General features: G+C 38.6%; 1 protein-coding gene across 2 annotated transcripts in view; it reads right to left on the bottom strand.

The window, feature by feature from the left end:
* ETFA (electron transfer flavoprotein subunit alpha) overlaps positions 1-14,694 on the bottom strand; it is an 82,852-nt gene that overhangs the window by 5,788 nt on the left and 62,370 nt on the right. The window contains exons 10-12 of one of the 2 annotated variants that reach the window (XR_014148136.1): positions 8,341-8,406; positions 7,570-8,265; positions 3,318-3,398 (exon numbers count right to left, since the gene is read on the bottom strand). Coding sequence is in view for 1 of the 2 variants with exons in the window: in XM_081829639.1 (XP_081685765.1) it covers positions 3,318-3,398; positions 8,341-8,406 (147 nt within the window). In the remaining variant the exon portion in view is untranslated. The remainder of the gene's footprint in view (positions 1-3,317; positions 3,399-7,569; positions 8,266-8,340; positions 8,407-14,694) is intronic. The other variant, XM_081829639.1, reaches the window with a different exon arrangement.

Raw genomic sequence — 14,694 nt, 5'->3', positions numbered from 1 at the left:
TCTTTCTTTTCTTTTTTTAAAAATTTTATTTTTGGGAATGCCTGGATGGCTCACTCTGTTAAGCGTCCAACTCTTGATTTCGGCTCAGGTCATGATCTCAGGGTTGTGAAATCAAGCCCTGCATTGGGCTCTGCGCCGGGCGTGGGGCCTGCTTAACATTCTCTCTCCCTCTGCACCCCTCCTCCCTCTCTAAAAAAATAAAGATTTCATTATAATTTATTATTTATTTTTTTTAAGTAATGCCTACCTCCAGCGTGTGGGGCTCAAACTTAAAACCCCAAGATCAAGAGCCAGCCAGGTGCCCCAACTTAAGATATTTTCTTTAAAATCTTAATCTGAAATAGATAATGCTACCTCTCATTCATAATTTGCATAACCATATTTTTATGTGCTGTTACACCTTTAAATATTTGATTTTTTAAAGACAGAGCATGGTTCTGAGGAGCATATTCATACACCACCTTGTCCATTCTTCGGTCAGAATTACTATAATATTCATCTATGTTATACTCATTCTGCTTTCAACTGAAAACACAATTTGATAGATACCGTCTAGGTTCCTAGAGTCTGCCAAAGGTGAGGTCCTTTTTACTGCAATTTATCAAGGGTAGAGGAGTAGTGGTGAACCACCTGGCCAGAGTCCCTGATGAGTCGGAAAGGTAGGGTGATGAGTGAAAGAACAGAATCAGGAGCCTTGCTTAATTGTTCCTAAAACTTGCTGAATAATTTCCCCAAATCACATCTCTTTGGGACAAGAGACAACTTAAAAAGAACATAACTCGCTTGTGTTACATATGTACTAGCAACTGGGAGGCTACAACTCAAGCAGTACCTTTTTTTTTTTTTTTTTAATTTTATTTTTAAGTAATCTCAACACCCACTGTGGGGCTTGAACTTAAAACCCTGAGTTCAAGAGTTGCATGTTCTACCAACCAAGCCAGCCAGGTGCCCCTCAAGCCAGATTTTTAATATTTTCATAATCTAATCAGTTTTCCTCCCAGATTGCTTTTTAAAGGATTAACTTTTCTCCCTTTATATTAATCAAAGGCATATATAACTGTGCTTCAGAACTTCTGAGCATGAAATAACCACTACCTTAATATAATTCTAGCTATAAGCAAATAAATTTTAGGTCTTAGTCCAAACACGTTATCAAATGTGGGCTTCTTAAAACACCAAAAGTAGCTTGAGAACCTCTGGTTAGAAATCAGCTCACTGATTCTTGAGGTCCCTTTCCACTTCTACTGTCTTAGGATTCTCAACAAAATACCCCTTTCAACACGTACATGTGCACACACCCTCACTTGCTTGCATACTCTCTCTCATGTCAAACCTGGGAGCTGCCCTTAATGCAAGAGGCATAGTGTGTATGATACCATTCCATTAGTCATTGCTACAAAGATGCTCCTGCCCCAAGACAGGCATCACAAATTTCCAACTGTCTAACACTTCATCCATTTATCAAGTAAGCCCACTCTGTAGGTTGCAATACATAGTACACAAGAAAACAGAAAAACGTATCCTAAAAATAAAATTAGGGGCGCCCGGGTGGCTCAGATGGTTAAGCATCTCCCTTCGGCTCGGGTCATGATCCAGGGTCCTGGGATCAAGCCCCGCATCGGGCTCCCTGCTCAGCGGGAGGCCTGCTTCTCCCTCTGCCTGCCGCTCTCCCTGCTTGTGCTCTCTCTCTCTGTCAAGAATAAAATCTTTAAAATAAAAAAAAAAACAAAACCCAAAATTACTTGTAAACTTACTTAAATATGCTCTTGGAGAAAAATACAAGGCAACCACAGTAGATGTCTGTTTGCAAACATGTCAACTCGATACATGATGAGGGTTCAGAGGTGTTTCATTTTTGAATTAAAAGGTCTTTACTCCTTTAAGCTTCTCACTGTAGCTAAATGCTTGCTACCTGAACCAAGTTATCCTTGTACAGAGATACAAAAAATTTCTCTTTCATACTAACTTTTCCTCCCACTGGTATATTATAGTGGTCAAATGACTGTCATTAATTATCGTTTGTTCTTATACAGCTGGGCCAGGTAACAGGAGCAGCAGAAATACCTAAATCCTAAATTTCAATTACAGGACCCCAGGATCACTGAGGAGGGGCTGTATTCTTCCCAAAGGCAAGATATAGGCTCTTTAAGAGGGCGGGGAGGGGGTGCCAAGGGGAAGGCTGATCCAGGGCAACAGCCCCATTCTAGTCTCTGCATGAGCAGATGAAGGGTCCATCTTCACTGAGCATGAACATATATATACTTCAAAGTACAGATGTGCTCTCAAAGTATACTCATTAGTTCATCTGCATCATATATAGTGCTGGTGAAGCCATGGTAATGGGCCAATTCTCTTGCCAAGGGGACCACCCTGGCTCTCTTCTCAGGCTGCAGCCTCTCTATTAAGGCCCACAGTAACTTGCTGTAATTCTGTGCGAGGGGTTCCTCACTCTAGCAAACCCACTTAGCCCTCCCAGGGTTGGGTGCTACTTTCAGAGCCTCAATGCCTGCATGAGTGATTTCTGCACAAGGCAACAAGGAAGTTTGTAGGCAAGCCCTGAGGGACAGAAAGAAACCAGGCCAGGCATGAGCTGTGACCTTTAAATGTGGCCAAATGGTGCACATCAGTATCACTAAAGTAATTTTGCTCATGGGGAGGGCAAATACAGGGGTGGTGGCAGGGTAAAAAGAACACTCAAAAAAGTACGAGAATGGGAAATAAGTGTTCTCCCCTACATATATCACATCAGGAAGGCCTTTAACTCTCAAACACAGCAAGCAGAGCACATTTGTTGAGTCAGATAAGCTGTACTTGAGTGCCCAGTCTTCCCTTGAAATGTTGTAGCATTGGGGTGCCTGGCTGGCTCAGTCGGAAGAGCATCCAACTCTTGATCTCGGGGTTGTGAGTTTGAGCACCATGGTGGGTGTGGAGGTTACTTAAACAAATAAAACTTAAAAGACAAGAAAAGCTGTAGCATTTCTGGCAAATCTCTGAATAAGGGTATTTGATGTGAATTTAAGGTACCTGCCAAATATGATTCTAGGTCGTAATTTCTTGAGTCACTTCACACTGTGTACTTAGTATGTGGATATTTTAAAGACAATATGGACTCCTTAAAAGTAAAGTTATAATGCTCTATATAAACTTCATGTATTTATTAGGACAACTTCACAGTTCAAAACTGTGTACCTATATTAATATAATACATACAAAGACAGACACCCAGGTACACAAACATACAATGTTTTCCTGACCAACTCTAAGAGGTTCTTGGATGACAAGCTAGGTAACAGCCACCTCTCCCAAGGCCAGCTTACCTTAAATAAATCAGCGACTATTCCATAATCTGCCACTTGAAAAATTGGAGCTTCTGGGTCTTTGTTAATAGCCACAATTGTCTGTGAAATAAAAACAAAGAGTTTGGCCTTTATCAAGAAAACATACCATAGATTGATGGTTCTAGTTTAACACTCCCAACAACAAATTTATATGGTTAGAAATGTCTACTAAATAAAATTGATTTGATTCATTTGTGCCAATATTGTAAATTTAGAAATTTCTGGGTTTGCACATAAAATTATCTCCCACAGCACCACTAGCCCATCACAGTATTTAAAACGGTTTTAAACCATTATTTTTCTAAGTTCTTTACTGACATATGAAAAACATTTTAGGAAGTAACAAATCAGAGGAGAGGATTCTGGGAAGATGGCAAAGTAGGAAGCATCAGGAGGAATCTGTCTTCCTACCTACACTGCTAACAACTGCCCTGGCAGAATCTGTCTAATGTAACCATTTTGGAAATCCAGAGTCTATTGAAGGTCTGCAACTTCCAGGGGAAGGCTTGCATGAACTGCAGCTCTTAGTGCAGTAACAGGTACTCATTCCCCACCCCCAATGGCAAGCAGCTGTGCACATGTTCCTGCAGCAGCCTGTACACAGCCTGCAGGAGACAGAGTGGACAAAAAGAACCCAGTCCTCCAACGACTGGGGACCTGTGCTTGGATTACTGACTGCTGCTACTGATCAAAGAGATGCATACAAAGAGGAGGAAGACCATTGCTGTTGCACCTCCCCCACTGTTACAAGCCCCTCGCCTCCTCTGGCTAAAGTTACCTCCAGGGGATTTAAAATGTCAAAGCACTTCTGCCTCCCTTCAATGTTCTTTTCTCCTTTTGGGAGCCTGACATTCAAGACTAGGACACTCAAAAGCAACTGCATATACAGGGAAAATTACAAACTAACCTCACATACAGGCTCAGAAAAGACACAAAAAGACCTTAAGTTTATACCTCAGGTTAATCTTTGGCACAGAGATAGCCTACAACAATAAAAAACCAAGAATTAATAAAAACAAGAACAACAAAACAGCAAACCCTGGGGAAGGAGGAGAATCTGATTTCCAGGAATACATCATTAGATTCAAATATCTAGTTTTCAACAACAACAAAAAAAATCACAAGGCATACTAAGAAACAGGAAAATATGGGACTATTCAAGGAAAAAAAATCAACAGAAACTGCTTCTGAGAAAGATCTGATGGCATCTCCATTAGAGAAAGACTGTAAAACAACCATTTTAAAGATGTTCAGGAATTATAAAGATGTGGAGAAGGTCAAGAAAACAAGGTATGAACAAAATGGAATTACCAAAAAAGAGACAGAAAACCTAAAGAGAAACCAAAAAGAAAATTCTGGAGATGTAAAGTATAATAACTGCAATGAAAAATTCACTGGAAAGACTCAAAGGCTGATTTCAGCAAACTTGAAAGTAGGACAATGAAAATTATCAAGTCCTTAGGATAGAAAGAAAAATATTAAAGGAAAGTAATCAGAACTTAAGGGTCCTGTGGGCCAACATCAAACAAACCAAAATATGTATTGTGGGAGTCCCAGAAGAAAGAAAAACGGGCAGAAAGAATAACTGAAGAAGCAGTGGCTGAAAACTTTCTAAATTTGATGAAAGACATGAAGATAAACATCCAAGATGCTCAACAAACTCCAAGAAAGATGAATTCAAAGAGACCCACACCAAGACACATTATAATCAAACTTTCAAAAGCCAAAGATAAAAAGAGAATCTTGAAAACAAGGACAGGTGACTCATTACATACAGGGGATCCTCAATAAGAATATCATCAGATTCCTCAGAAATTTTGGAGGCCAGAAGGCAGTTAGCTGATACATTCAAAATGCTAAAAGAAAAAAACTCTTGACCAAAAATCTTATATCCACTGAAACTGTCCTTCCAATGACATTTTTTGCAAAAATTAAAAAACCTATGCTAAAATTCATATGGGATCTCAAGGGACCCTGAATAGCTAAAACAGTCTAGAAAAGGAGCAAAGCTGGAAGATCCACACTTCCTGACTTCAAAACTTACTACAAAGTTACAGTAATTAAAACAGTGTGGTACTGGCATAAAGAGAGATATACAGACCGAGGGGACAGAACAGAGAACTCAGAAATGAACCCTCACATATATGGTCAAATAATTTTTGACAAGTGTCAAGACCATTTAATGAGAAAAAGACACCCTTTTCAACAAGTAAATTACTATGTCTCCTATTACTATGCAAGACCATTTAATGAGAAAAGGACACCCTTTTCAACAAGTAAATTACTATGTCTCCAAAAGATCCTCTTATCGCCTATAAAATTTTTTAATGTGAAGGGCTATAATGACAGATTTGTAACAAATTAAGAAGAAATAGTCCTAAAAAAGGTGCTACATTTACCAATTATTCTCTTATTAGTAACAGATTTATATATTACAAATAGTTTGGTATTCTCCATGATGCTTTAAAAAAAAAAAGATTTTATTTATTAATTTGAGAAAGAGAGCATGCACGCACATATGGGGGGAGGGGCAGCAGGAGAGGGAGAGAGTCTCAAGCAGACTCTGTGCTGAACACAGAGCCCGAGGTGGGGCTCAATCCCACAACCCTGAGATCACGACCTGAGCCGAAATCAACAGCTGGATGCTTAACTAACTGTGCCACCCAGGCATCCCCTCCACAGATGCTTCATTTAAAGTAAAATTAAAGTTTGACTCTAATATTTGACTCTAATGTGGTGTTATTTTAATAGATTATGGTGATATATATCTCCAGAAGTAAAATTAAGTTTCTACCTGCTTGTGACTCTATCACCTGAAAAGAGCTGGAACATATTTAAGAAAATTTTGATACAGTCTGACTTAACATATAGGCTACATGACATATGTGTAACTCCCCCAGGGTCTCTCAGAAAGATGAAAATATTCCAGAATATCTGAAATTGAAGCACAGTGTAGTCCAGGTAACTACTACTCCAGTCAAACATGCCATATATATTAAAAGATGGGTAGTCAGAGACAAGAAATGATGGTTTCAGTATGAGCCTCAAATCCAAAGTCACAAGTACAAACATTTGGAATCACAGGCATTTGATTTGCATCGAGGTGTTTCTCTTCTGGGAATATGTAAGCCTGCTTCACAGGAACTAGCAGAGATTTATTTAATTAATGATGGTTAATGATTTTCCTGGAGGCCACCTAGTCAAACATCTGACAGTTTAATCATCTGAAAGCTTTTTCATTCCCACTATATAAAAGTTATTTTTAAAGCAAGAGCACACAACTGTGGGCAAGGAACCACTAAAGTATTTAAGAAGAAAGATGTGGGATGGTTATAGTTTTTCAAATCACTAAAAGAATATTCCTGAATTGTCAACTGTAAATGAGTATCATAAAATCTTGCTTGCATCCTACAGCTCTCTTAATATGTCCTTATAAATTCATGCTCCTCTCCTTATACAGCTTTTAAAGCACAGATTGTATTCAATGATATTAATGTGTATATAGTTCAAAAAGTACTCTCATTACATTGATTTGTTTGATGTAACAACCAAATCCCATATTCTTTAAACTATATGACGATGTTAATTAAAACTGTAACTTGTATGCCGTGTGAGTATCAGATTTAAGCCAATTACTCTAATATCCCATTTTAGACCTTAACCAAAATCACAACCAGAGATTGCTGTGTCTCCCACACGAGGCAGTGACAACAAGAGCTATGTTTTTTTCATTTAAGCATCTAGTACAAAGTAAGTGCTTAATAAATATTTGTTGACTGCATAAACAGACAACATCTTGGCTCAAATTTATTCTTATAGACGGTTCCCAACACTGGTCTCCTTACTTCAATTGTTCCCTTTTTGCTTTAACATACACTAGCTAGTCCATCTCTCCCCCAATCCAGACCTGTTGCCACGGCATGACAATTTTTACCAGGATCATCTTGGCAGGCAGAATCTTTTATTTTAGAGAAGTAGAATTCTAGATATGTCTGAACACACCCAGCTAAAAATATTTTTTAAGGTTGCTGGTGTTGGAGTGTTTTTTTTTCCTTTAATGCAGCAGTAACATTTTCCCCACTGGCACTGCTTGTTTTCATAGCTCAGTAAAGAAACCTGCCATCCAACTGTGAAATCTGACTGGTTTTGGGCCAATTCATTTAGAGGTTACAAGGAGGTAGTGAATGCTTTTTTTCAAGTTAGAAGTTAAACCTGTTAAAAGTTTTATTACCTTTTATATCAAACTTCCATCTGAATGGATAAAATCTGGAGTGTCAGAAGCATCTCTGTCTTCATGAAAGACTAAGTTCATAATTCAAACTGTGCATTGGTATGCATGAATTCATGTGTCATATTCTGAAATATATGCTCAGAGAATCCTTACACAGGGCTTCCCGATATAATCCAAAGTAGCAAGTTAGCATCCAATGTTTCCTTTATACACTATATTGTTAACAATTACTGAGAACTGAGATATTAAGATGCTCCAACCCTAAATGTGTCTGTCCCACCTTAGTAACAAACCTGAGAAGAGGAGCTTTGCTGCCATATGAGGGTGGGACTTTTAGGGGACTAGGGTGAAGCAGACAAAGAATCAGGGATCAGAAACCTCATAAACTAGTTAGATGGTCAGAACCTCATCAAGCTCTCTTCAGGCTAAATTTTCTACCCATAGATGGTCAGAGCTGAAAGGGACCTTAGACATCATCAATGAACAGCTGTATTAGGCAAAGAACTGAGGTGCAGACAAGACACATCATGTGGTAAGCTAGGGGCAGAGATGGGACTCAGGGTCACACTTCTTTCCATGAAATAGCACTGCCTCTCTTACCAACGGTACAGCTTCAAGCAGTGAACAGCACCTTGTATTTCTTTCTATTCGTAGACAGAGCGTTAATCTGAATGGTTGAACGTACATGCACTGTAACTATATGGAAACAGAGTGAAACCAAAATTTTAAAATATGAAAATTTTTCTTTTAGGATTATTATTGTGTAGTTACCTTGCTGTCTTTCATCCCAGCTAAATGTTGGATGGCTCCAGATATTCCTACAGCAATATAAAGCTCCTGAAACAAAAGAGACCATATCATTAATATGTACTTATATATATTATATTGTATCTTCCACAGTATTGCTATTAGCAATTCAAGTCTTAGGCTAAAGATATTTTAAATAAAATAGATGCAATATGTTTTACTTAAATTATGTTTTCCTCCTTCCCTGATCTAACCCATAGTCTTCTTTTTCCTCTGAATTCCTACACTAGTGGTGATATAATAATAAATATGCGGATAATGAAAATCAATGAGCAGTAAGTATGTGCTAAGCATTTTACATCAACTGTTTACTTAAATCTCACAATTTCCTGTGAGGTAGCACTTTTTGTCTAGACTGCTCATTTAGATACCACATTTTAACACATCACTCTGTATATATCCATTCACTATACACACACACACACACACACACGTATATTTATCAATATCAATATATATCCATATATATCCATTCACAATATATACACAATGTACATAAAACACATACTCACACGTATTAAAATATATTTTGACTTGTTGCCTCCTCATAAAAGGATATTTGTTAAAATGATAATTAAGATATATTTATTAAACTTCATATTTAGAAAAAAACAAAAGTACAAATCAGCCTTAAGAGGTTCTAAACACAGACACACATACATGTGCACATGCACACACAATCTCCCTATTAGAAACTTCTTGAAGGACTAGGCTAAACCTCTGTATTTCAAGGTTTATAAAAGGACTCCCAGACTGTAGTTTCTAAGCAAACATTGATGATAGTATCTGCACCCCCCTCTGACCCTCTGCCCCCAGTAATAACAAAGAGCATGACCACTGACTGCTGCTCTCTGCTCCTTTATCTAAAAATTTAAAGTGTCCATGTTTGGAAAACTAGTAAGTGCTTAATTTAAAAGAGCTTAGCTGCTTCATTCTGTCTACTAGATATAATTAAAGCTTTAACTGAAAAGCTTTTCCCCACACATAAAATGAACAAGTCCTGCCTTGGGTAGGGGTTCATCTACCATGTAACCAAACTGATGCTACAGTTTTGTCACAACGGACAGCAGTCTCTCCTCAGTATGAATAACGAGGGAGGCACTGAAGGTGGCTTTGTCACACTCAGTTTTATTACAGGGCAGAGACTTTAAAATCAATGACAGCGTCAGGTGGTCCCACCTTGTTTTCTGCACTCGTTATGATTTAACAACTGCTCGCTCCAAAATGTGAGAGCATTTCAACCAAGATTTGAGGATAATGTCAGTAAATAATGCTATGATTTTTCATAACACCTCAGTGTGTGTGGCTGTATGCAAGTCAATTTCCCCCTCTCTCAGTTTCTCAACTGTAAACAGAGGGGGTATAGCCCCCAAATTGGAGCTTCTTAAAAAAGCTCCCCAGGATACTCTAATGTGCAGCCAGAGCTAAGAACCACTAGAACAGATGATCCCTTGGCTCATAAGAGCAGCTTAAAACCTATAATTCTTTCCAACAGGACCAGGCCAGGGGATGGTATATACCCAGGCTTTATCTTTAAAGGCATAAAGTGGGGGCACCCCTGGTGGTTCAGTCGGTTAAGCGTCTGCCTTCGGCTCAGGTCATGATCCCAGGGTCCTGAGATTGAGCCCCACGTCAGGCTCCCCGCTCAGCAGGGAGCCTGCTTCTCCCTCTCTCTCTGCCTGCCGCTCCCCGTGCTTGTGCGCTCTCTGTCAAATAAATAAATAAAATCTTTTTAAAAAATAAAGGCATAGGGCGCCTGGGTGGCTCAGTTGGTTGGGCGACTGCCTTCGGCTCAGGTCATGATCCTGGAGTCCCGGGATCGAGTTCCGCATCGGGCTCCCTGCTCGGCAGGGAGTCTGCTTCTCCCTCTGACCCTCCCCCCTCTCATGTGCTCTCTCTCTCATTCTGTCTGTCTCAAATAAATAAATAAAATCTTTAAAAAAATAAAAAAATAAAGGCATAAAGTGTCCAACTATTTCTAAAGCAGCAAGATACCACTATATACCCTGGAAAAGGAGACAACCTAGTCCCCAAAGTGAGTTCAATCATCTAAAAATGAGGTGGGCTTGTTTTCCAATTCAACCTGCTCTATAGTTATCACGAAAAGCCTAAATGTAAGTAGGTGCAATTTGGTCTAAAAACATGGTCTTAGGCTGTAGGAAGTAAAATGTATGGGTGAGGATAAAAAAAAATCCCAAGCTCCATGATTCTATCTTAAATATATGCAATGTGTCTGTTATGACCATTTACATTTGGACAATGCAATAAGACCCTGTTATACTTCTCATCAGACATGGCCACTACTACCATGAGTGATAAACCAGCTTCTTTTTTATGAAAAAGCACCACTATTTTTTACTTAAGATTTACAGGTAACTTCAACTGATAATTTCAATATCATTTCCATTATTCTGACTAGCATTTCTTTCATAAAAGGACAATCATTAAATTGTTAATCAAAAAAATATACTTATTAAATATCACATTCAGGAAAACCAGGCCAACAAGATTTTCAAAGCAAGTTATTTAGAAAGACAAACATCCAGATAGACAACTGTCTCACTAACCACTCTTCCAAGTACATTCTCAAAGCAAGCATTGGAAAAGATCAATAGTTCTGTAAATGAGCCCTTCTAACATACATGTCTACATTAAAATTCAACAAGTCTTAAAAGCTCCATTTGCATCATAAAATACTAATAAAAATGATCATTCTGGCAGTAAACATCTACATAAATATAATATAAATGAAATGTATTTTAAAACCCCTGAGAAATGAATACCATTACTTTAACCATAAATGTCACTAAGGAAATTAAAGAAACTGGGCCAAAGCAAACCAAAGGGCCATTCCTGCCTTTCTGGCCAGAGTAAGCGATCCAGATGGGTTCACATGACCAACAGGACCTTATTTTACTGTCTTACAAACATGGTTCTCTGAATAAATATAAAAGCATTGAAACAATAACGAGAAAGAGTCCTGGGATTTGGGCTGCTGTTCTGAGATCTGTTCTGAGATCTAATAGCTCTCTAAGGCAGGAAGAGAGACTTTTTTCTTCTTTTATAAAAAACATGTACAGGCAATTAGACTATTATCTTAGGATGCTTCTTTATGGCTCAGAAAGCATTTCTGTATTTCAATAATAATAATTAGTATGTATAAAACTCTCTACAGATGCTAATTTATGGAGCACTTTAGACACTGCTTCACAACATAACAAGGCAATCCCTGCCCTGAGGCACTTACCTTCTAAAATCAGAAAGTAAGATAATTTGGATAGAAAATGAGATGTGATTTTGGAGGGGGCAGCAATTAAAGGTTCAAAAAGAGGTAGGATTAAAGAAAGGAGCAGACACAGAAGTAAGGAGGGGTAGTCCTAGAGATAAAATCCTAGGAGCCTTAACAAAGGGAAGGAATCTAGAAGTGAGATTAGATCAACCTACATGAGTTGGCAGCAGTTTTGGCTGTCATTCTGCAAATGAAGAATGGGGACTGGTGGGAAGAAGTAAAGCCACCAGGGCAGTAAGAGGACCAGAGGTTATTCTGAAATATAAAGAAGGGACAGCACTTACTTCAACAGAAACAAGGACCAGCAGAAGAAAGCACAAATCCCTCTTCTTTTGTCAAAACCTAAAAAGACTGACAGCTGCAGACTCATCCGAAGAACTCAGGGGCAGGGCTCTAAAACACCTTACAGTGGGCTGAGATGAAAATAGGAACAGGGCTTGGAAACTGCTGCATCCAGTTTGCAAGAGGAATATATTACTGTGGTTAAGAACCTAGGCTCTAGAATCTCATTGCCTATGTTTAAATTCCAGCTCAGCCACCTGATAGACACGGGACCGTAGGCCAGCTATTTATCCTCTCTATGCCTCTGCCTGCTCATCTGAAAAACTGGGATTATAAGAATCCTTACTTCAAAGGGTACAATGAGGCTTCAGTCCTTAACATAGTATCCAGTTTCCCAAGACACTCATGTGCCTTGAGTTTTGCTCAAATATTGATTCTCTCAGCCCACTGGCTGGCCAACTAGGCTCCTGGGGTGGTCTCAAGGCTGCCACATACAGCTGAGCTACTAACTGAACAGCTCTGGAGGAAGGTGTCACTTACATCATAGTCATTACAGAACTCATTTTTATTACAATAATTTTCCAACAGATGGCAGTAAAGTAACTTGAGAAAGAGGTACTTTTCTCCTAAATCATACAAAAAAGTTGTATGTACAGGGCATCCAGAATCCTCTGTGGTACAAACACAGTAATTTTCTAAGTATGCCATAACAGGAAAAAGTTGAGAGACACTAGTTAACTATGATTTTACTGTTGTTGATACTGCTGTTATACCTTACAGGTACTATATAAAGACAACTGTGATTCTTTGTCCCATGTCCTCAAGAAGCTCACAGTCTAACAGCATAGGTTAAGGTAAAATAATAAAAGTCTATAATCCTGACTGTTGAATCACAGACCTGTACCTCTGAAACAAATAATACATTATATGTTAAAAAAAAAAAAAAAGAAGAAGATAGCAGGAAGGGAAGAATGAAGGGGGGGAAATTGGAGGGGGAGACAAACCATGAGAGACTATGGACTCTGAGAAAGGAACTGAGGGTTCTAGAGGGGAAGGGGGTGGGGGGATGGGTTAGCCTGGCGATGGGTATTGAGGAGGGCACGTACTGCATGGAGCACTGGGTGTTATGCACAAACAATGAATCATGGAACACTACATCAAAAACTAATGATGTAATATGTATGGTGATTAACATAACAATAGTAATTTAAAAAACTGAAATTACTATTAAAAAAAGAAAGGGAAAGTGTTAGAGAAAAGTGGATATTTTAGATTATCCTAGGAGGGAAAAGATTTATTGGAGATATAATCTTGGAATTACTTTTTTATAATTAGACACAAGTCACTTACCAAAATAAAATTATATTAAAAATAAAAAATAAAAAAGTCTATAATCCAATCTAGGGGGAAAAATCAAAGTATGACAGAGCTCTGCTCTCTTATGCAAATGATTTCAGTACCTGCCACTGAGAAGTGGAAAGGTCTCTGGAAGCAGGAAGCAGAACAGGGGATGACATTCCTCTGAGGTCATTTCTACTCTCTGCCAAACAGGAACCCACTTTTGCAGCTTATCCCATCTGCTCTGGCTCCCTTAGGCCTTCAGACGAAACAAGCTTTTATTTAATTTTTTCAAAACAAGCTTTTAAAAGCAGGTTTTGTTGTCCTAACTAAATGACAAACCTGCATGTCTGATAAACAGAAAGATGACTGGAATGAAATCTTAAATACTTTTACAGAAATTTAACCAGGCTGTGGAATCAACATGGCCAGAGTATTCTCTGATAGGTGATTTGAGTTTTGGTTACTTTCTTCACAAAGAATGAACATCATTCCTGCTTAACCCAAACCTTGTGCAGGAAACCTGGAATTCCTAGAGGTATTATCTGAGTCCTACTCTCCAGAGGATTTTAGTGCAGAAGCTAAGGAGAAAGTGGTCTCTTACTTGCACATTGTGATTTTTGTCTAACGCTGTTGTTAAATCCAAAAAAGATTTATAATGTGAGCCACATATTTAATTTTTAAAATTTTTTTAAAGATTTTATCCATTTGAGAGAAAGAGAGTGCCAGAGAGAGAGCGCACGAGTGGAGGGCAGAGGCAGAGGGAGAAGTAGATTCCCCACTAAGCAGGGAACCCAACACGGGGCTTGATCCCAGAACATCAGGACCAGAGCCAAAGGCAGAAGCTTAACTGACTGAGCCACCCAGGAGCTTAACTGACTAAGCTTAATGAAGCTTAATAGCCACACTAAATAAAATAAAAAAACAAACAAACAAATAAAGCTTATTTTAATAATGCCATCTCAATTCAGACTAATTACATCTCAAGTGCTCAACAGCCACATGTAGCTTAGTGGTTATCATACTGGACAGCACAGATCCAAGATAATTTTAGAATAAGCTAAAGAACAGGTTTCTTGTAAACTCTACAAGGTTACTATGGCACATGGTCTGACAGTAGATCTAAAGATAAAATGATATTAGTCTCATGTGTCTGCTTTGCTTGTATTGGCTCAGAACAAGATCATTTATAGGTTGTTTTAAACTCTGAGAGAGAACCAAAAAGGAAAGTCCGCAGTGTAACAAAGCTGAAGACCAGCATGAGAAGCAGCAGGATGAAACAAGAGGGCAGCCAAGACAGTCACAAATAGATGACAAAAGTCCATCAAATTTTAGGTAGTGTGGACCATTACAGGAAAGCCAGAGGCAGATGAAAACCACTGGCTTAATACAGTAAATTTATACTCTGA

Source organism: Leptonychotes weddellii, chromosome 9, assembly GCF_054177405.1.
Source record: "Leptonychotes weddellii isolate Sample4059 chromosome 9, ASM5417740v2, whole genome shotgun sequence".
Classification (NCBI taxonomy): domain Eukaryota; kingdom Metazoa; phylum Chordata; class Mammalia; order Carnivora; family Phocidae; genus Leptonychotes; species Leptonychotes weddellii.
This window is presented reverse-complemented; position numbering and strand designations above follow the sequence as displayed.